Source organism: Diadema antillarum, unplaced genomic scaffold (genome assembly GCF_040938485.1).
Source record: "Diadema antillarum isolate AM-2024a unplaced genomic scaffold, OU_Dant_1.0 seq00002265_RagTag, whole genome shotgun sequence".
Lineage (NCBI taxonomy): Eukaryota > Metazoa > Echinodermata > Echinoidea > Diadematoida > Diadematidae > Diadema > Diadema antillarum.
This window is the reverse complement of record NW_027272894.1, coordinates 59,187-80,335: the sequence shown is the minus strand read 5'-3', so window position 1 is coordinate 80,335 and position 21,149 is coordinate 59,187. Positions and strand designations below refer to the sequence as shown.

General features: G+C 40.4%; 2 protein-coding genes across 2 annotated transcripts; both read right to left on the bottom strand.

The window, feature by feature from the left end:
- Positions 1–553: 553 nt before the first annotated feature.
- On the bottom strand, positions 554–10,297 carry LOC139714400 (cytochrome P450 2J4-like). Its single transcript, XM_071626109.1, has 6 exons — positions 10,282–10,297; positions 6,224–6,509; positions 3,479–3,630; positions 2,584–3,194; positions 1,436–1,763; positions 554–732 (listed from the first exon to the last, which is right to left on the bottom strand). The coding sequence occupies exons 2-6, from the start codon at positions 6,448–6,450 to the stop codon at positions 554–556; spliced, it is 1,497 nt and encodes a 498-aa protein (XP_071482210.1). The 5' UTR covers positions 6,451–6,509; positions 10,282–10,297.
- A 5,704-nt stretch (positions 10,298–16,001) lies between these two features.
- On the bottom strand, positions 16,002–20,539 carry LOC139714399 (cytochrome P450 2J4-like). The gene is made up of 5 exons (XM_071626108.1): positions 20,265–20,539; positions 18,834–18,985; positions 17,944–18,554; positions 17,001–17,328; positions 16,002–16,284 (listed from the first exon to the last, which is right to left on the bottom strand). The coding sequence occupies exons 1-5, from the start codon at positions 20,489–20,491 to the stop codon at positions 16,106–16,108; spliced, it is 1,497 nt and encodes a 498-aa protein (XP_071482209.1). The 5' UTR covers positions 20,492–20,539; the 3' UTR covers positions 16,002–16,105.
- Between the last annotated feature and the right edge of the window lie 610 nt (positions 20,540–21,149).

The window sequence follows — 21,149 nt, the reverse complement described above, 5'->3', positions numbered from 1 at the left end:
CCGAAAATCGGAGTGAATAATCTACATAATATCGTAAAAATTCGTGATATTTCAGGACTTTGTGAATAGCTAGTGTTACTTTTGGCAGAAATTTTTATCCTCTGAGTACGGAATACAGAGCCACAAAAAATAAGCTTTTCTCGGCTCTCGCAAACTAAGAGCATTCAGAGGCATTAATAGTGACTTTCCCTCGAAGTAGATATGTCAATTCTACCATACCCATGCCATACCTTGGTATACAAGTCAGTTTGCTATAAATTGTCCTGAGGAAAGTTGCTATTATACCTCGTCACTAACTCATAGATCTTGCTAAACCCTGGAACGTTAAGGTATAAAAAAAAATCATTTTTATAAATGTGTACACCTTGTATGACGTACGGCTTTGAAAGCTGTAAAATCTATCTCTACAATCAACATTTACTCTACAAAAAGCAAGATGAATGTGCCAGATTTGTTCCACCTCAAATAGTTGGTTCTTCGGAAAACCCCAACATTGTTTTTTCCTTTCTTCTTTCTCTATTTTGCAGAGCAACAACTCAACAGAATAACTCGCTCAGCGCTCCTCAAGAATGATTTCGTAGGTCTTGGGCAGGAGCGTGGTGAGCCGATGACCAAAGCCATAGTCCGGGACGGCGCCGGGGGGAAAGGTGACCTTGAATCGCTGGAGGACGTTCGTGAAGAAGAGAAACATTTCCATCTTGGCCAACTGCTCACCGAGACACACCCGACGAGCTGAAAATAGATTTAAAATGTAAAGACATCAGTCCCGGCGGCGACATCAATGGTGAGGACGAAACGATTACGACGTAGAGAACATAACAGAGTTGATCGAATAAGTCATTGATCTTTGCCCAAAGCAAATTGCCATAATGTACTGTCTCTTTTCGACATTCTGAATTGAAATATACAATTAGTGCAACTAATCTTCATGACTTGATGAAACGGTTTAAAGTGCATGATAGTGTGTGTGTGTGTGTGTGTGTGTGTGTAAGTGTGGTTTTTTTATCCATAGCAGAATACTATTCAGTATGAACAATTTTATTGCTAAATACCATGTACAAAGAATCTGGAGACACTACATATCAGAGATGCTTCATCGCTCCCAAACAAAAAGAAAGATGATTAATGTCTGACATGCAATGCAAAGATTCCATAAAAGTTATGGGTGATATATAGAAATCATGCACAGTAATGAAAATAGAAATTATGAAAAGTGATGAAATGAGCAGTGAAAGTCCTGGGCATAGAAAACAACAGGACAAAAAACAAGCTATCCAAATTAAGCCCTACACTCCGGATCAAATCTTCTGTAAGTGATCTGCTTGTTTGATTTTACTAGTTTTTGGGATTTGCATTGCACCATCAAAACCAATGGGATGAAAGCAGGTACATAACCCTTCAAAAAACCAACATAATCATATTCAGTAAAACTCACCAACACCGAACGGTAAATACGCTTCATTCTTAACGACTTCCTTGCCGTCTTCTGACAGGAAGCGCTCTGGTCGGAACACTTCCGGGTCACCCCAAATTTTTGGGTCGTGGTGGATGTAGAGTACGTTGATCCCGATGTTCGTATCCTTTGGAATGTCGTAATCGCGGACCTTCATGTCCACCGTACATCGATGTGGGACTCCACTCGGTGCAATGGGGCGGAACCGTAATACCTCCATCAGGGTGGCCTCCGTGTAAGGCATACTGGTGCGATCTTCATACTCGGGCGTCCTCGAGTTGCCAACAACGTCATTAATTTCAGATAAAATCTGCGGCGAAACAAAGTGGTGGCATTTGCACAAAAACAAAAATGTCTATATCACGCAGCAAGTACTGTTACATGAATAAGGAAATATCTTCATGGTTGCACTTTCTCAAAGGGGAGTACTTGCGTATCAGTGCAATACCAATCCCCCCTTTCAGCTAAATACTATTAAATTAGTGATAAGGTAAGAATAGTAAGGATTGAGAATTAGTTTAAGTTTAGGGTTAGGGTTAGGCTAAGCAGGAGAGTTTAGATTAGGGTTTAAACAAGGGGAAGGGTCCGGGGTAATGCCTCAGGAGGCAATTGCCCTAGACCCAAGGAACTCCTAATGCTTCTATTCTTCTTCTTTTATTTTTTCTTCAAAGTTTGACACTTCCGCCATGATACAATTTCCTCCGCCCGGTTTCCATTTGAAATGTGTAGAATTGTTGAGTGAATAAAGGAACTTTCCGAAATTTTTTTCAGGACGCTGTTGCGCCCAGCAACTGATCCGTACCCCTGTAACCCTGTCTGTGCCAGGGACTTTGGGGTATGCGTGCAAAGCTATGGGGTTATTGAGCCAATCGGCACTCAGCACACAGAGGGTTAAAATTGAAATCCTCCTCCTTCCCTCTTTCAATCTGGCTTCTAATTCATGGTGTTGATCAATGTCCTCGCTCAGTAGGATCTTTCAAGAATCTCTAACGGAACGCTGACATTAAGGTCTACATAAATATTCTGTGCTGTTAAAGTGTGGACAATACATCGTACTGGTCTTACCATCAATCCTCAAAAGAAGCTCATGTTACTCCAGTGAGACAGGTGACAGCCCTAAACTTTCTCACCTTCTCTTGGATTTCAGGATACCCAGCGACGAAGAGAAATGCCCACAGCAGTGTCGTCGACGTTGTCTCCGTTCCAGCCAGGAAGAGATCGAATATCAGGGCCCATGCCTTCTCCATCCCAAACTCCGTCTTCTCCCCGGATTTCTGGGCACGCTGTACCTCCAACAGGTACATGTCGATGACGTCTCTGACGTCGTTGGGGTCAAAGTTCTTCTCGTGTTCCCGGATGTCGTCTTCCAGGAACTTTTTGACTTCAAGGAGGTTTCTTCGCCGTTCGTTCATAAAGAAGACAGGCAGGGTTGACAGGACACCTGGGTCCTCGGCCACGAAGTAGTTGATCCGCCTGATCATCTCCTTGAACTTCGGATCGGAGTACTCGAAGCGGTGGCCGAAAGTGATGGTGCAGATGATGTTGGAGACAGCGTTGTTGATCACGAGGGCGGGGTTAAAGGGAGAGCCGTTATAACCTGCCATGGTCTCGGCCAGAATACGGGCCTCCTGGTTGATGCTGTGCTGTAAGCTCTTCTTGCCCATGCCGAAGTTACGGAGAGCTGCCAGCCCGAATCGACGGTGGTCAACCCATTCTTGGCCATTGGAAAATATGATTCCACCTGAAATAGAAGCACGGGTCATGTGTAAACGAGAAGGGTGAGTACAGTACGGAAGGGTGAGAAGAGTACAGTTAGTCGAAACTGTACTTACACTTTGGTCATATGCAGAGCTCACCACATTCAGCACTGTTATCAAGTATTTATCATAATCATTGTCACTACCGTAAATAGATCATTTTCATAATTACTGTCGTTTTTAGAGATCGAAAGAGGACACAATTGCTTGCTATAGCCAAATCAATCTCGAAAAAAAAAACACATTCCGGAGAAGATATAGGTCATACCTTTGTAGTTTGTTACAGCCCTTAACTCCCAGAATTCCTCTCTGTCACTGGTGACGTCAGCCCGTCTGACCAGAACGTCCTTCACCAACTCAAGACTGCCCAGGAACACGTAATCCTCATATCCGTCGGATAGATAGACGATGTCACCGTACCTAGTGATGGACGGGAAAAACGCAACACTTTTCACTTTTCACAATAATGATCTCGACCTCCCCTTTGTTTTGATTCAAGTTCAAGTTCAAGTTCATATTTATTCGTTTTTTCCACAATATATAACACAAACATAAATCTCACTTTCTTAAATGACAAAATCAATGCATACAATTGTACAGAGAAAACAACAATAATAGCACAAAAAAAACTAACAATATCGATACATTGCAATATAGTTGCTAAGACAACGAAAGTGAAATAGTTTTCAATATAATTATACACTGTGTGAAAAAAAAAACGGAGGGACCCACTAAAAAGACAAAGCTTGTAGAGTGTGGGCCCCTCGTTATTAGAAGTCCGATGTAAAAATTGAATTGAAAACAGCAAAAAATCCGCACAAAAAGTTCGTCACAAAAAAAGTTTGGCAGCCCACTAAGAGACAGACGAACAAACAGTTATACATAGAACAACTACAAACAGAGTAATGAACATGCAACAGGACTGGGACAGCAACAAGACTACTTGTAGGAGGAAAAACAAGAAAAAAAAACTGACATGACGACACAAGAGGAAACAAGACTATAGCGTGATAAAGAGGTAACAAAATAGACAGGAATATGCAACACAGATGACGATCCTCGGGGGTTTGAGGAAGAAAGAGAAGAAGAAAAAAGAATATAGAACAAACTCTGCAACTGCGAAGTATAGGTTAACGAAAATCTTATAATCAAGGCTTGAGCAATAGTTACAATAATAAAGAGAACGGCAATGCCGATATTGCGGATGAGTAACAAAGTAAGCCTATAAACTAATCTGACTCTGCGAGTCGTCATTATAAGATTGTAAAAGAAAAGACTTTAATCTCCTTTTAAATGAGTATATAGATGGAGCAGATTTTAAATCATGGTTCAGGGAATTCCAATAATTTGGTCCAGTGTAAATAAGTGTATTCTTTGCTAAAATCGTTCGAAGAAGTGGTAAATGAAACTCGTTAGAACGTCGGGTGGGGTAATTATGGAAGGATTGATTTTTTTTTGAAACATAAAATCAAAGATAGGTGGGAGTAAATTGTTATCATACATATACATAAATTGACCTAAGTTAAATAAGAATGATTCGTTGATTTTCAATAGCTTATAACAGTCAAACAATGCATTTGTATGTGAACGTGTAGGAGAATTAGAAATGATACGGAGGGCTTTCTTTTGCAATAATAACACTCTATTCAGCAGTGTCTGATGAGTATTGCCCCAAGCTAAAATTCCATAATTAAGGTAAGGGAGTATCAAAGAGGAGTATAACACCAGTAGGGTCTTTTCAGGAATATAAAATTTCAGTCTATTCATAACACCTATATTGCGAGAAATAATTTTGCAGATATGATCTATATGTATTTTCCAAGAAAGTTTATTATCTACAAAAATACCAAGAAATTTAAAATATGACACACTTTCTAAATTACAATCATTCAGAACTATTTCTGAGTTCAAAGAATCCACAGTATTGCTGAAAAGCATATATTTTGTTTTTTGAACATTCAGAGATAACTTGTTAGCTCTTTAAACCCATTACACATTCTGCTGCATATTATGTATTCACCGATGTGAACTTAGACAAACTCGTCTACTACATTTGATAACCCGTATGTCTTGCGTGGTAGATTGTAATAGACATTGTCTTATGAATGGTGTCATGCACGGGAGAAATCAATCACTGATATAATTACTGTAGCTGTTTGACAATGTCTCAGCTGACGTACATTTCTAAACTGTTCTTGCTTCCCGATGCATTAATACAAATTTGTTATCACTTACTGTCTCGCATTTGATAAGCACAAGCAAGGAAAAGAAATCTGTACATGAAAGTAAAAGAAAAGAGATGCATTCTATCCAACGTGACAAGTGTATGTTCATGATTTTGGGCAGACTGAAGCATGAGAAAAATAAGACTTTCGAATTGAATTTATTCATTGGGGGCGCAAGCTTACATTGGTACACTCTCGTAAGAGGTTGCAGTCAGAAACACAGATCCTATATTATAGGAGATACCTACAAGTATAGGTTAAATGTCGTTATTCCGACTCCAGTCCAGTGCAGACGCCGGATGTGGTATAATCTGCTTATTCATTACAACAATTTTGCTACCTGCCTGTCTTCCTTTACCACAGTAAATCTGAGTATTTAGGCATCGGATTATTATCCTAATACAGAAAAAGAGCTTGTGAATGAAACCGTCAATGCGCCATTGTTTAGTCCTCTTATTCACCCAAACTTGTATCTCCATTTTCATGATTTTTCGACTTATTCACGTTATATAAACTGCCAATAAACACTCGAAACTGCGTGAAGGTAATGAAACGGTGTAAGTGAACAGGAGGTAAAAAATGTTTCTCCTCTCCACCACACACTCGTTGTAGCTCCATATTTAGTCCATCCATCCGCCTGCATGCATATCCATCTCTGGCCCTGAACCACTGAGATTTTTCTCCTTTCCACTGAGGAAAAGCTCTTTGCCCGGAACTCGCTAACTTCTGGGAGCTTGAGACTTCCGACCCCTATGTCAAAGATTCCATATCTCGCCTCGTATACTTACTGCTCGTTGAGTTTCCTGACGAGTTCGATGGGGTTCTCGAACAGACGGGCGAGAGCCGTAAGGTAGTTGAGAGGCCACGGGATCTTGATGGGCCCAGGAGGGAGGTTCAGCCCTCTCGACCCCGTCTGCTTCCGCATGATCAGCATCAGGAGGAGACTGACTACCACGCCCAAGAGTATGCTGCTGTATCCAACGTTGGAAGCGACGTCGACGAAGAAGCTGGCCATGATGTTGACAATGATTTGAAGGTTCAATCGATGGCTGTTATAAATACTTTAAGTAGTCGCTGGAATCAACACAGACAGATTGCAAATACATGAATACAGAGATATCAAGGTGTAAACAGCAGCAACAGAGAGTTGTTAATATAGACATCAATACATTTTATGGGAGAACCTGAGGGTGAACGGAAAAGATTCAGAGAGTGCATGAGAAGAAAGGCGGAGAAGAAAAAACACTCATTGCAACTGATTGACAAATTGCCCTACATCGACGTAAATAAGCACTGAATCGATCAATGTCTTGTAGTAGCCATGATAAAAAATTCATGGGCGTACATACTCGAGCAGGATTTGAACCTACGACCTCCTGATCAATGAAAACATCTCGACGGAAGAAAATCATAAATTTGAATAACAAAGCAGTACCCGCTGCATGCTATAAGGATTAGAACCAACACTTGCTTTCGGGCGAAAGCTCGGTGGTCTAGTGGAGATGACGCCTGTTCGGTGATCAGGAGGTCGTAGGTTCAAATCCTGCTCGAGTATGTACGCCCATGAATTTTTTATCATGGCTACTACAAGACATTGATCGATTCAGTGCTTATTTACGTCGATGTAGGGCAATTTGTCAATCAGTTGCAATGAAAACATCTCGACGGAAGAAAATCATAAATTTGAAAAAACACTCAGTATTTATAGCATTAAAGGTTTAGAACGGTCGTTATCTACCACGCTGATCATTATCTGATCATCAGCTCCCCGGATAAATAGATAAACAATCGAGGGGGCGCTATGACATAGTGGATAAGACTCCCGAATACCAATCCGGGGACCCGAGTTGATTCTCACCAAGTGCTTACAAGACAAGATGATTGTACCCACTATGTCCCTCTCGACCCAGGTGTATAAATTGGCACATTTGACAACCGAACCCCCGCCACACTTTTATGACAGTCGCTGCATACCAGATACCAATTAAATTCGAGGCAGTGAAATGTTTTATTTGATCAATTGGATATCAAACTATTAAAAAAACCAAAGTATTCCTGTCTGTTAGCTACCCTTCATTAGTACACGGTAAACAGAACATCGTCATCTTGACTCAAGCTAAAAGTACACAGACAATAAAATCCCCCAAGAGATTCTTTTCCTATTCTCTTTGATTATTTTGAAGCTAAAAGTACACAGACAATAAAATCCCCCAAGAGATTCTTTTTCTATTCTCTTTGATTATTTTGTAGTTTGTCAGTTGTTGTTGTTTTTTTTTCAATTTGTTCGCGCGGGTACATAAAGGTACATCGTATACCATAAGAATAGTTCGTGACGTGTTCGACTACAGCTATTCAGAGGGATTCGTATAGGAACCGAGTTCTTATTTTGAACCTGTCCATTAAGTGGACTGTCGTTTCTGGTAAGGATCACCAATAAACACTGAAATGGCACTAAATCCCGGCCCCTAAACAAAGAAATCAGTTTTGAATTTAAAAACAAAGCCACGAACAACAATGTATGCTCCAATATGAGCATCAAGTTTTCTAGTGTAGTTTCAGACATTGTATTATCTTGAATCAAGGCAACAGATGCATAATAGATATCGTGTGCAAAGCAGAATTTTAAAACCGAAACACATACACGACATAGCACATTGGTCCTGTATTTTAATGTATTTCAGGGGTTTCAAGATACCGTGGGGACAACCGTTATACTTTGTATGCTTTATATAGGTGCCTATATTATAACAATCACTAGACATGATCACACTTACAGGATAGAAACAGACAGGGATAACAATGTGAAATATATGATATTTATACCCATATAACGTCGATTTTAAATGCTTTGGCGCAGTCATTGGATGATGCGTTCACTAATGGGGGGGGGGGGGGATGGGGTAATTGATAATTCCGAAGTTTGGGAGCAATGTTTACGAAAACAATTCCCAGCTTATTTTGGAGTCTCCTGAACAGTCTGCTGAATGAATAAGGAAATTATATCAGAAGATTGTATAAACATACGTATACGTTCATAACAATGGAACACTTTATTAATGTTGCTGATCTCTTTATGATAGATTTGAAAACAAAGCGATAAACATGAATTCTTCGGGAGTTACTAAGTCAGTATAAGTGAGTAAAACTGAGGGGGAAGGGTGTGTTTCAGAAGTCATGTTTAGACAAGTCTGATTAGCTTTGTTTTGCAGGGATTGAAGTCGAACCATGCATTTTCGTTTTTAATTGTGATGCCATCAAGAAAGATACTATATCTAAAAATGATGCGCTGCAGTAATAGCTAATGCCGTAACAGTACGTGTCTTTATCGATATGAAGCCATATAATACATAAATTACGGAAAAGATGACAGGCGTGACAGATATATTGGTGTAAAATCGTTATCCACTTTCATGCACTTATTAAAAATAATCTAAACAAGATTTCGGAAAGGATGATGGGTTAATATAACTATATTGGGGTCAATATACATATAGATTATAGTCTCCTGTTGCTGGAAAAAAAATGACGACAATAACGAGGATTAGGAGATGGTAATTTATTATCAATAAATGTTTAGTCTGCTCTTGATTATGTTGAAGTTTATTGACAAACGCTTATTGTTGGAATACGCAGGGAAGTGGCTTTCAGTTTAGCTAGAACAAATTCTGAATTTCCTGGCGTGCTTGAGGGTTGAAAGGAATATACATATGAGTTCATTGGCATACACGTGGAACTTCACCTTCTGCTTTCCCAAAATATCACCAAAATATGAACTCTATAACGATAGAGCTCTAGAGCGGTCCTATGTCCACGTGCAGATTTATTCTTCAAGCATCGTCAAGGTCATATTCTTAGCTTTTTCCCACTCAGGGTCAACTTTGAGGAAAACAGACACTAGTAGCGTGAGTCAGCTATCTCTGGACACGTTGGTGCGCTCAACTTTAGCTACAGGTGCAATATACAACTTATCCTATTATAGTGAATAGGGCCGACACTTTAAATAACGCATCCCCATTCGTGAGTCCAAATTCAGATGCTATTTCGTCGGCCATATGCCAAAAGGCTTTATTACTTCCCCTGTTAGGCCCTTATAACGCTATAGACTTTGTACACTATTAGTGCCCTTTTGGCATAACAGGGGAACTAAGGCCCTTATGGCATAATGCCGACGATTTCGTCAACCGTAGGGTTTTATACAAGGTAGGCTCTTGTTATGTTGCAACAGCAATCAATGACTCATTTTGTTTTAAGCGTCGTCAAGTGTCACACCGTTTAATAATACATAAATCAGACATACAGGTCTATTCTAGTTGTATGTGTTTGACGTGCGCGAGAGCTGATGTATTGCTACACAATTGGGCCCACATCCTTTTGATTGTTTACATGCAATATTGCGCTTCTTTCCACACTATCAAATGCGAACAACGGTACATTGAATTAGGATAGAAGCCAGCGATAATAGAGCTGCGAAGACAAGGTTTAAGGGTGAATACTATCTACGATAAAAAGTTATTGCGAGTTGTCTGTTTTGATTAATGCTGAAGGACGGGTGCGGACGGGTTGCAAAAAATGATTGTGTAGTCACACTATGTCTATGAAACTACCTCCATATAATTATGATATTATGTATATGGACCTTGGATAGCTCCATTTAATGGACCTTGGAGCCGCACCCGTTTACGTGGTCTCTTACGCGTATCAGTTCTTCTGTCTTTGACATCTCGACGGACAAACGCTGGAAGGAAAGAGTGAAGCGTGCCTCATTTTCCTTTTTATAATAATATCCAGATATTAAAATTGATCCCACGATACAGATCATCCACAAACTCATACACGAAAAACTTACCATTAGTTACTGAAGCTGCAGGAATTGTGTTGTCATTATAAAAAATGCACATCATATGACTGTCAGCATCTGCATGAGCACTGTCTCGATCGCTTGTAACTGCTGATCAGCTCATCGGTGATAACAATGTATAGGACCCGTGGCTATTCACGCGTGCAGATCCTTCTAATATAGGCCCTGTTTGTCGAAGTCATGTGCCTTCTCGTCCAAGTAAGGTAAGTAAATAAGGGAGAAAAAAAATTCGATCTCTGACCGGGGGATTATTTGGGCGTCACTATGGACGAAGTGATAATCCTGAAATGGCGCCAGCATAGGTGATGAATAGATTTTGGGTGATTTGGTTGTGGGGAGGTGAGTGAGAGAATGAGTATAGGATAAATGTGTGTGTTTTTTTTTAAAGCATCGTCTTTTGCCTCTCCTAGAGCCTTTAGTTTTCATTATTGATAAAACTCTTCCCTTATTCATTGCTGTCCGGCAAATCGACATACCTCTTGTCCCCTAATTTCTCTCCTACCAAAAATTCGCCAAAAAAGAACTTTTCTCAATTTTTAGCCAGAATGTTATGTGAAAAAAGTAGCTAGATTAAGAAATTCCGGCAGTGTGCGAAATAATATAATAAAAGCAAATATACACAAACACACACACACACACAGAATATTGTATGTAATTGATTTATATCAAGGCGCGATACTAACATTTTATAGTATATGTATATACTACACATGTATACTAAGGACAAGCTTTGTCCGAAATATTTGTTAGATATGTTTCAATTCAAGATCTTCAGCTATAACGTAAGGAATTCATCCTTAGATTTTTGTGTTACCTTTGTGTGTGTGTGTGTGTGACTTGTTTTAAGCATAAAAGTTTGACATATTCTTGATCAATACATTGGAATTATAGTTACCATTGGAACTGAAACAAAAACGAACGTTTATAAGCTTTAAAACTGCACTCGACCGAAATTGTTGATAAACAACTTTTCTCAGTCTTTTTTCCTTTGCATGCGCTTCTCTCGTTATCTCCTCTTTCTCTCTCTCCCTCTCTCTCGTTCTGTCACTCTCTCTCTCTCTCTCTCTCTCTCTCTCTCCTGAAATCTCCTTCGTGTTTTGTCTCTTTGATTTTAAACTGCGGCGATCGATGTACTTGTATAGTAATTGTACATGGTTATCTTTGATTGATCATGTTTGTTTCTGTCGAGATGTGTGCCGTAGTTTCATCACCATGTCTTTTTTCTGTTTTCTATGTTTTGTTGTTTTTCATATAGGCCTATGAGTTTTGTTTTTCATTTCTGTATTATTTATGTTGTATTTTATCAGCACGGACCTGCAGAAGAACAGTCTTCGGACTGAAGTATGTTGCCCTGCTTATTAAAGCAAATGAATGAAATATATGAATATAATAATAATGTATTAAAACTTAGAACACAATGTGCAAGCCTTAAAAGCCCTTTTTACACTTGTGTTTCTTAACCCCGGACTTTCCTCTGACCCAGGACTATCGTTAATAGTCCCATACCAATTTTTTCAGCTTTTTACACTGGCCAATTACAGAGACTCCAACTCTCCCGTTTTCGACGGGAGATCTCCCGCCGAAAGCCCATTTTTGCAAAATCTCCCGTTCTCCCGTTTGAGATTTGATTTCTCCCGCCCTGGCTCTGTGTCTCCCGGTGGAAAGGATTTCTTACGTATTCCTATCGTATGTTGAAAAAATAAGCCTTATATAGATAGCACCAGAGAACATCTAGAACCCTAGGAACTTCGCGCTTCGCGCACATCAACTTGGAGTCTCCCGTTTGCTAGGGGTTTCGGGAGGGAGATTCTCCAGATCAGAAGGTTCTCATTGGGGTTGGAGTCTCTGCAATTAGTCCCCTACTATCTCTTGTCCGGGGCTAAGGAGAAAACTGACCTTTTTACACTCGTATTTCTTAGCCCCGGACTTTCCAAACCACATGAATATTCATGGTTACGCTGTGCACTGTACACGTACACGCACGCACCGGCAGCACTTGATTACCTCGTTTCTGATTGGTCAAGTGGGGGTCGAACTTCGTCTCCGTCGTTTAGCCAAGGATTATTTTTTCGTTCTGTTTACACTCACTTGCTTGGCACCGCAATAGCGGTGCTAACCCTGCTATTTTGCAGGACCAGATAGTACCGGACTATCGGTGGGGCTAGCCGACTTTGGCAAAAACGAGTGTAAACAGAAAGTGGGCTAAGGATAGTCCCGTACCAACGGTGGGGCTAAGCCCCCCCCCCCCCCCCCCAAGCCCCACCGTTGGTACTCTCTAAAAAAAATAGAGTGAAAATTTTCACTCTAAAAAGAGTGAATACAAAAAAAGAGTGAATTTCGAGTGAAATTGGAGTGAATTTTGAGTAAAAATGCTCATTTTCACTCATTTTGGAGAGACGTCAGGGATCACTCGAAGATTTTGGAGTGATCCCTGACGTCACTCCAAAATGAGTGAAAATGAGCATTTTCATGCAGTAATCATGAATATTCATGTGGTTTGGAAAGTCCGGGGCTAAGAAATACGAGTGTAAAAAGGTCAGTTTTTCTCCTTAGCCCGGACAAGAGATAGTACGGGACTAATGGGCCAGTGTAAAAAGCTGAAAAAATTGGTACGCTACTAACGATAGTCCTGGGAGAGAGAAAGTCCGGGGTTAAGAAACACAAGTGTAAAAAGGGCTTTACTGGCCTAATCCTTCCAGGGAACTGAGGACAAAACAGTGTATTAACCTTCCTATGGAACTGAAGACACATAACCGCTAACCTTTCTGGGCACCGTGGAAATTTACTGTACTAAATTTCGTACCGGAAACCAAGGGCACAATGTCGCGTTACCACACTTTATGTCCTCTGTTCAACGGGAAGGTGAATGTAGTATGTGCAAGAGATTACAGGAGTATCCCAGATAACAATTTCCGAATGTTTCCGAAACATTCCAAGTTCGTTATTACACTGGACGTTTTGTCAAAACGTTTTCAAAACGTCTTTTTGTGGAAGGTTTCGACATATTTAAAACGCTTAAAACGGACGTTAAAAACGTAAAACCTTTTGAAATTTGTAAAGACCTGCTGAAAACTTTTTGGACGTTATAAATGTCGGAAAAACTTTTAAGAATATTCAAAATATTTTGTGGACGTTCTGCGGACGACCAGAAAACCTTTAAAAACTAGACCGTTCCAGAAAAGCTTTAAGACTGTCTAAAAAGTCTTCTGACCCTTTCTAGAACGTCTAAAAAACGTTTTAAGAAACGTTTCATAAATATTAGAAAGCTTGCAAGACAAAAAGTCTTACAACTTTTCAGTCATGTCTATAATTTCTATAAACGTTTTCAGAACGTTCAACGAACCACTTTTTTAAACATTTAGGTTGTATTGGACATACTATCTAGCTGTAAGATTAAACAGGCCCAATCTGAGATTAAAGTACCCTAATCCTAATTTTATATAATCCTATCCTAACCTCTTCCTAATATCCTACCACCTTAACCTACCTACAACCTAGGCCTATTCCTATAGCTGATGTATCGAATCACATTCTTTTTATACCGGCAAAAAATGTTGTAATGCGTGAAGACATGGTTGCGAAAATTAAATCACACATACCTTGATTACGACTATCAAAAAATGAAAATACCTCTTCATTACAAGGTTCGAAATTGTGAATAAATACACAATAACATAAGTACAATTCTTAACGCAGTTAAAGAGTTGATTCAAGCATAAATACTTTAGATTTGTCTTTTATCTATTTCCACTAGTTTTCAAATTTTGAATTTTTATCTTGAATATTCATAAACATGCATGAATATTCATGATATAGAAGCCAATAGAAGACGTTTTTAAACGTTCATTAAAGACGAAAACGTTGTTGTTGTTGTTGTTTTAAAGAACGAAAGAGAGAGAGAGAGAAATGGGGCCCTATACAAATATTTTGCCCCAGACAGCACTTATAACATAAAATAAACATTATAGATCTTAAAGAGATATAAACAAGAATATTGAATGTATACCAAGTCTCCTCGAGGGAGCTCATACCGTCTCCACGAGGGAGCTCATATTGTCTCCACAAAGGAGCTCATATTGTCTCCACGAGGGAGCTCATATTGTCTCCATAAAGGAGCTCATTACGTTTCCACGAGGGAGCTCATAATGTATTGATGAATACTTCATATTCTTCAAACAAACTCAAACAACTACACAATACACGCGCGCGTGTACCGCACACTAACTCATCCACGTGCACACACTCAACCACATACATACACCTCCAACCACGCACAGACATACCCATATCATGGTTCAACCCAAAACAATATACAGTATTTAAATAGAGCACACACACAATGATATGTTTTACAAAATAGATAAAATTACTATAACTGTATCATTATTTCGAAAGAAAGAAGAAAAAAATTACTATGTTTTGCTACGAAAACGTAGCAGACGTAATAAAAACGTTTTGTGGGCGTTTATAAATGAAGACGACGTAGCAGACATAGTAAAAAAGTTTTGTAACGTCCAACGTATGGAACCTAAAATGCAAAGAAACAAACAAAAAACGTTCGTGAAACGTTCTAAAACGTTATGTGTTTGTTGGGATAATATGAATCCTCGATTCCGTACGAAACTTGGTACAATAGTTGTCTTCTGTTCCCAAGGAAGGTTACGCCAGTATCTTGTCTAGATCATAGAAAGACATTGCCCCTCCTTCCATGTTTCTCTGAGGATTGGTACTCGTGAGGAATATAAAACAAATAAGCACTGTGGATATATTATACAAGGTGGTATTACCGGACAACATTGTAATTCCTGGTAATGGTGAATGGTAATCACTGCATAATAATGAAATTCAATACACGCGGGACTTTCTATTATCGAGCGTTGTATGGGCCAAAATCACCACAAATGCGACATAAACATGTAGAGATGTTAGGACATTAACATTTCACCTCAAATTTAGAAGATGTCGAATGTCACAAGATCTTATCGGGTGATTGTTCGAAATGTTCGTGTTAGACGTTTTACCGTACAATACGAAATTTGAGCCTCATTTGCAGATTTTCTCTTAGGCGTCCGCTCGGTAGGAATGTGTACGGTGACTCCTGGGTATGAATTGCGTGATTCTGGTGCAAGGACAAAAGAACGTCGATTATTCCATTACGAAAATCGATTCCGGAATTATAATGCTATTTCACAACGCGCTATCCGAACTGTTTTGAAAGGGTTTAACGTGAAGCTATTTTCAGAAAATCGAAGTAATAATTTACATAATTTTGTAAAATTCGCAATTTCCAGGACCTTGTGAACATCCAGTGTTGTTTCTGGCCAAAATTTCATACTCTCAGTACGGAATTGCGAGCCACAAACAAAACAAAACAAAACAAAGAACAATCCTACAATGTTTTTTTTTTCGGCTCGCGGAAACTGTGAGGATTCAGAGGCATGAATAGTGACTTTCCCTCGAAGTAGATCTGCGTCATACCCTTGGTAGATACAGTAGTCAGTTTGCTATAAATTGTTCTGGGGGAAGTTGCTATTATCTATACCTCGTCACTAACTCACAGGTCTTGCTAAACCCTGGAACGTTATCGTATAAAAAGTTACATGTACTTGTATAAATGTGTACACCTTGTATGACATACGACTTTGAGAGCTATAAAATCTTACTCTAGAATAAAAAGATTACTACTTAAAGCAAGATGAATGTGCCAGAATTGTACGACCGCAAACATTTGGTACTTCCGAAAACTCCAACAATGTGTTTTCCTTTCTTCTTTGTCTATTTTGCAGAGCAACAACTCAACGGAATAGCTCGCTCAGCGCTCCTCAAGAATGATTTCGTAAGTCTTGGGCAGGAGCGTGGTGAGGCGATGACCAAAGCCATAGTCTGGGACAGTGCCGGGGGGAAAGGTAACCTTGAATCGCTGGAGGACGTTCGTGAAGAAGAGGAACATTTCCATCTTGGCCAACTGCTCACCTAGACACACCCGACGAGCTGAAAACAGATTTGAAATGGTCAAGACATCAGTCCCATCATGGCGATGACGACATTGATGCCGACGATGAAACCATGACGACGATGAGAACGGAAAAGAATAGATCGACTATAGCTGATTGAATTACACTGTAGTCATTGATCTTTGGCTAAAGCAAATTTGCCATATTTGCTGTCTACCGTCGACATTCTGAACTGATATATACAATTAGTGCCACTAATCTTCATGACTATTTCATGATGGAACGGTTTAAAGTGCATGATAGGGGTTTTTTCCATAGCAGAATACTATTCAGTATGAACAATGTATTGCTAAATACCATGTACAAAGAATCTGAAGTTACTCAATATTAGAGAAGCTTCATCGGTTCCAAACAAAAGGGAAGATGATGATTGCCTGACATGCAAAGATTCCATAGAAGCAATGGGTGATAAATAGAAATTTTGAACAGTGAAGAAAATAGAAATCATGTACAGTGATGAAATGAGCAGTGAAAGTACTTGCTGGACATAGACAACAGCAGGAAAACAAAACAAGTTATCCTAGTAAAGCCCTACTCTCCGGATCAAATCTTCTGTAATTAATCAGCTTGTTTGATTTTACTATATTTCTTTGGATTGCATTGCACCATCAAAACCAATACATGAAGAGATGGGATGAAAGCAGGTATATAACCCTTCAAAAAACCAACGTAATCATATTCAGTAAAACTCACCAACACCGAACGGTAAATACGCTTCGTGCTTGACGACTTCCTTGCCGTCTTCTGACAGGAAGCGCTCTGGTCGGAACACTTCCGGGTCACCCCAAATTTTGGGGTCGTGGTGGATGTAGAGTATGTTGATCCCGATGTTGGTGCCCTTCGGAATGACGTATTCGCGGACCTTAATGTCCATCGTGCATCGATGTGGGACTCCACTGGGTGCGATGGGGCGGAACCGTAACACCTCCATTAAGGTGGCCTCTGTGTAAGGCATACTGGTGCGATCCTCATACTCGGGTGTCCTCGAGTGGCCAACAACGTCATTAATTTCAGATAAAATCTGCGAGGAAACAAAGTGGTGGCATTTCCAAAAAAAAAATACAATGTCAATTTCACGCAGCAACAAATAATGGCATGATAAACCCTATTACGTGACAAAGGAAATACCTTCATGGTTGCATTCCCTGAAAGGGGAGTACATGCGTAGCAGGGCAATTATCCCCCGAGGGCAATTACCACCCCCCCCCCCCCCCGGCTAAATAGAGTTTGGGTTTAATAGGGTTAGGATTTGGTTCAGGAGTAGGGTTAAGGTAAGAGTCAGGGGAAGGGTCCAAGGGTTATTCCATTTTTGAATGTGTAGAATATTGCTGATTGAATAAAGGAATTCTCCTAAAAGTTAAAGGGCGCTGCTGCACCCTGCGACTGATTCGTACTATTCTAAAATTGGAATCCTTCTTCTAACTTGCTCTTCCAAGTCTGACTTCTAATTCGTGGTCTTCATCGATGTCCTCGGTCAGTATGATCTTTCATGAATCTCTAACGGAACGCAGACATTAACGCCTACACAAATTCTCTTCGGTCAGTTAAAGCGTGCACAGTACAACGTATTGGTCCTGCCATCAATCTTCAGAAGAAGCTCGTGTTACTGGAGTGAAACAGCCCTAAACTTTCTCACCTTCTCTTGGATTTCAGGATACCCAGCGATGAAGAGAAATGCCCACAGCAGTGTCGTCGACGTAGTCTCCGTTCCAGCCAGGAAGAGATCGAATACCAGCGCCCACGCCTTTTCCATCCCAAACTCGCTCTTCTCTCCGGATTCCTGGGCACGCTGTACCTCCAACAGGTACATGTCGATGACGTCTCTGACGTCATTGGGGTCAAAGTTCTTCTCGTGCTCCCGGATCTCGTCCTGCAGGTGCTTCTTGACTTCAAGGAGGTTTCTTCGCCGCTCGTTCATGAAGAAGACAGGCAGGTTGGACAGGACACCTGGGTCCTCGGCCACGAAGTAGTTGATCCGCCTAATCATCTCCTTGAACTTCGGATCGGAGTACTCGAAGCGGTGCCCGAAAGTGATGGCGCAGATGATGTTGGAAATAGCGTTGTTGAGCACGAGGGCGGGGTTAAGGGGAGAGCCGTTGTAACCTGCCATGGTCTCGGCCAGAATGTGGGCCTCCTGATTGATGCTGTGCTGTAAGCTCTTCTTGCCCATGCCGAAGTTACGGAGCGCTGCCAGCCCGAATCGACGGTGGTCAACCCATTCTTGTCCATTGGAAAATATGATTCCACCTGAAATAGAAGCACAGGTCATGTGTACACGAGAAGGGTGATAGTCGTCCAAAAGTACAGTAAGTCGAAACTGTATTCACACTTTGGTCATATGCACATCTTTGAATAAGATCATCATATTCATCACCATCAAGTATTTAATCATTATCATTGTCCCTACCGTAAATATCTTTCACCAATACTGTCCTTTTTCGAGATCGAAAGAGAACAAGATTGCTTTGTATAGCCAGAATTAATCTCGAAAAATGAAAAGCATTCCCAACAAGCTATTGATCATACCTTTATAGTTTGTTACAGCCTTTAACTCCCAGAATTCCTCTCTTTCACTACTGACGTCTGCCCGTCTGATCAAAACGTCCTTCACCAACTCCAGACTGGCCAGGAACACGTAGTCCTCATCTCCGTTGGATAAATAGACTATGTCACCGTACCTAGTGATGGACGGGAAAAATGCAACACTTTTTAGTTGCAAATGTTCTCCACCTCCCCTTTGTTTTGATTTAAACCCATCAAACATTCTGCTGCATATGGATTCACCACTTTGAACTTAGACAAACTCGTCCACTGCATTTAATAACCCGTATGTCTTGGGTGGTAGATTATAATAGACATTTTCTTGTGAATGATGTCACATACGGGAGAAATAAACCACTAATTTCATTACTGTAGCTGTTTGGCAATGGGCTAAGCTCGTTTGCCCCCCCCCCCTCCCCCACAACAGCACACTATTGACTGCTTCCCCTGAGTTCAATGCGTCTTTGAAAAAATGCCCGTTGATCCTCTTCCATCTAAGCTCACGTACTTTTCTACACTATTCCTGCTTCCCAGTGCATTAATACAAATTTGCTATCACTTACTGTCTCGGATAAGCACAAGCGAGGGGAAAAAAATCTGTACATGAAGGTAAAAGAGAAGAGATGCATTCTATCCAGCGTGACAAGTGTACGTTCATGATTTGGGCAGAGTGAAGCATGAGAAAAAAAAGAAGAAATTTTTCAAATCGAATTTATTCATATGTATAATCTTGAGGCCCATGTTGATATTATGTTTCACTCGCGTGAGAGGTTGTAGTCAGTAGTCAGAAACACAGATCCTATAATAGGAGATACCTGCAAATGTAGATCAAATATCGTTAGACTGTTCCGACTCCAGTCCAGTGTAGACGCCGGATATGGTAGAATTTGTTTATTCATCACAACAATTTTGCTACCTGCCTTCCTTTACCACAATGAATCTGAGTAAGTTCTATATATAGGCATCGAAGGGATGATACATTGAGGGTTATTACCCTATATAATACAGACCAAAAAAAAAAAGAAAAAGCAAACAAACTTGTGAATGAAACCGTGAATGCGCCATTGTTAAGTTCTCTTATTCACCAAACTTATATCTCTATTTTTCGACTTGTTCGCGCTATATAAACTACCAATAAGCACTCGAAAGTGCGTGAAAGGAATGACACGCTATGTAGGTGAACAGGAAGCAAAAGATTGTTTTTCCTCTCCACTAAACACTCGTTATAAACTCCATCTTTAGTCCATCCACATTGCATATCCATCTCTACCCCTGAACCAATGAGATTTTTCTCCTCTCCACAGGGGAAAAGCTCCTTGCCCGGAACTCGCTGACTTCTGTGAGCTTTAGACCTTTGACCCCTATGTCAAGGGTCAGATTGCATTGTCTCGTCTATGTTCCACGGCGTATACTTACTCCTCGTTGAGTTTCCTGATGAGTTCGATGGGGTTCTGGAACAGACGGGCGAGACCCGTAAGATAGTGGAGAGGCCAAGGGATCTTGATGGGCCCAGGAGGGAGGTTCAGCAGTTTCGATCCCGTCTGTTTCCGCATGATCAGCATGACGAGGAGACTGACTACCACGCCCAAGATTATACTGCTGTACCCAACGTCGGAAGCGACATCGACGAAGAAGCTGGCCATGTTGAGAATGATGTCAAGGTTCAGTCGATGGCTGTTATAACTACTCTATTATAGGTAGTCGCTGGAATCAACACAGACAGATTGCAAATACATGAATGTAGAGATATCAAGGTGTAAACAGCAGTAGCAGAGAGTTATCAATACACATCAATACATTTTATGGGAGAACCTGAGGGTGACCGGAAAAGATTTAGAGAGTGAGAAGGAAGGACGAGAAAGAAAAAACAACACTTACTGTAATTATAGATTATAGGTTTAGAACGGTCGATATCTTCAGCGCTTTTATCTTCAGCTCCCTGGATAGATACAGTAGATGAATGATCGAGAGGGCGCTATGACATAGTGGATAATACTCCCGACTCCCATTCCGGGGACCCGAGTTCGAATCCCGCCCAGTGCTTACGTACTTGGACAAGATGTTTTTACCCATAATGTCCCTCTCGATCAAGGTGTGTGTATATATATACATATATATATATACATATACATACACACACACACACACACACACACACACACACACACACACACACATATATATATATATATATATATATATATATATATATATATATAAAGGTACCTGGCCCAGATAAGGTTATAACAATTGCCGGGCCCCCTGGTAGAGCAGTGGCAACACTGAAAAGGCTAGCCAGGA

What these genes read in the sequence shown, in the direction of transcription:
- LOC139714400 (XM_071626109.1), bottom strand. Translation starts at nt 6,450, where the DNA reads ATGGCCAGCTTCTTCGTCGACGTCGCTTCCAACGTTGGATACAGCAGC. An exon ending in GGCTGTAACAAACTACAAAG is followed by an intron (nt 3,195 to 3,478) that starts GTATGACCTATA and finishes CTTCTATTTCAG; the next exon opens with GTGGAATCATATTTTCCAAT. An exon ending in ATCCTGAAATCCAAGAGAAG is followed by an intron (nt 1,764 to 2,583) that starts GTGAGAAAGTTT and finishes GTTTCGCCGCAG; the next exon opens with ATTTTATCTGAAATTAATGA.
- LOC139714399 (XM_071626108.1), bottom strand. Translation starts at nt 20,491, where the DNA reads ATGGCCAGCTTCTTCGTCGATGTCGCTTCCGACGTTGGGTACAGCAGT. An exon ending in ATCCTGAAATCCAAGAGAAG is followed by an intron (nt 17,329 to 17,943) that starts GTGAGAAAGTTT and finishes GTTTCCTCGCAG; the next exon opens with ATTTTATCTGAAATTAATGA. An exon ending in GTATTTACCGTTCGGTGTTG is followed by an intron (nt 16,285 to 17,000) that starts GTGAGTTTTACT and finishes ATCTGTTTTCAG; the next exon opens with CTCGTCGGGTGTGTCTAGGT.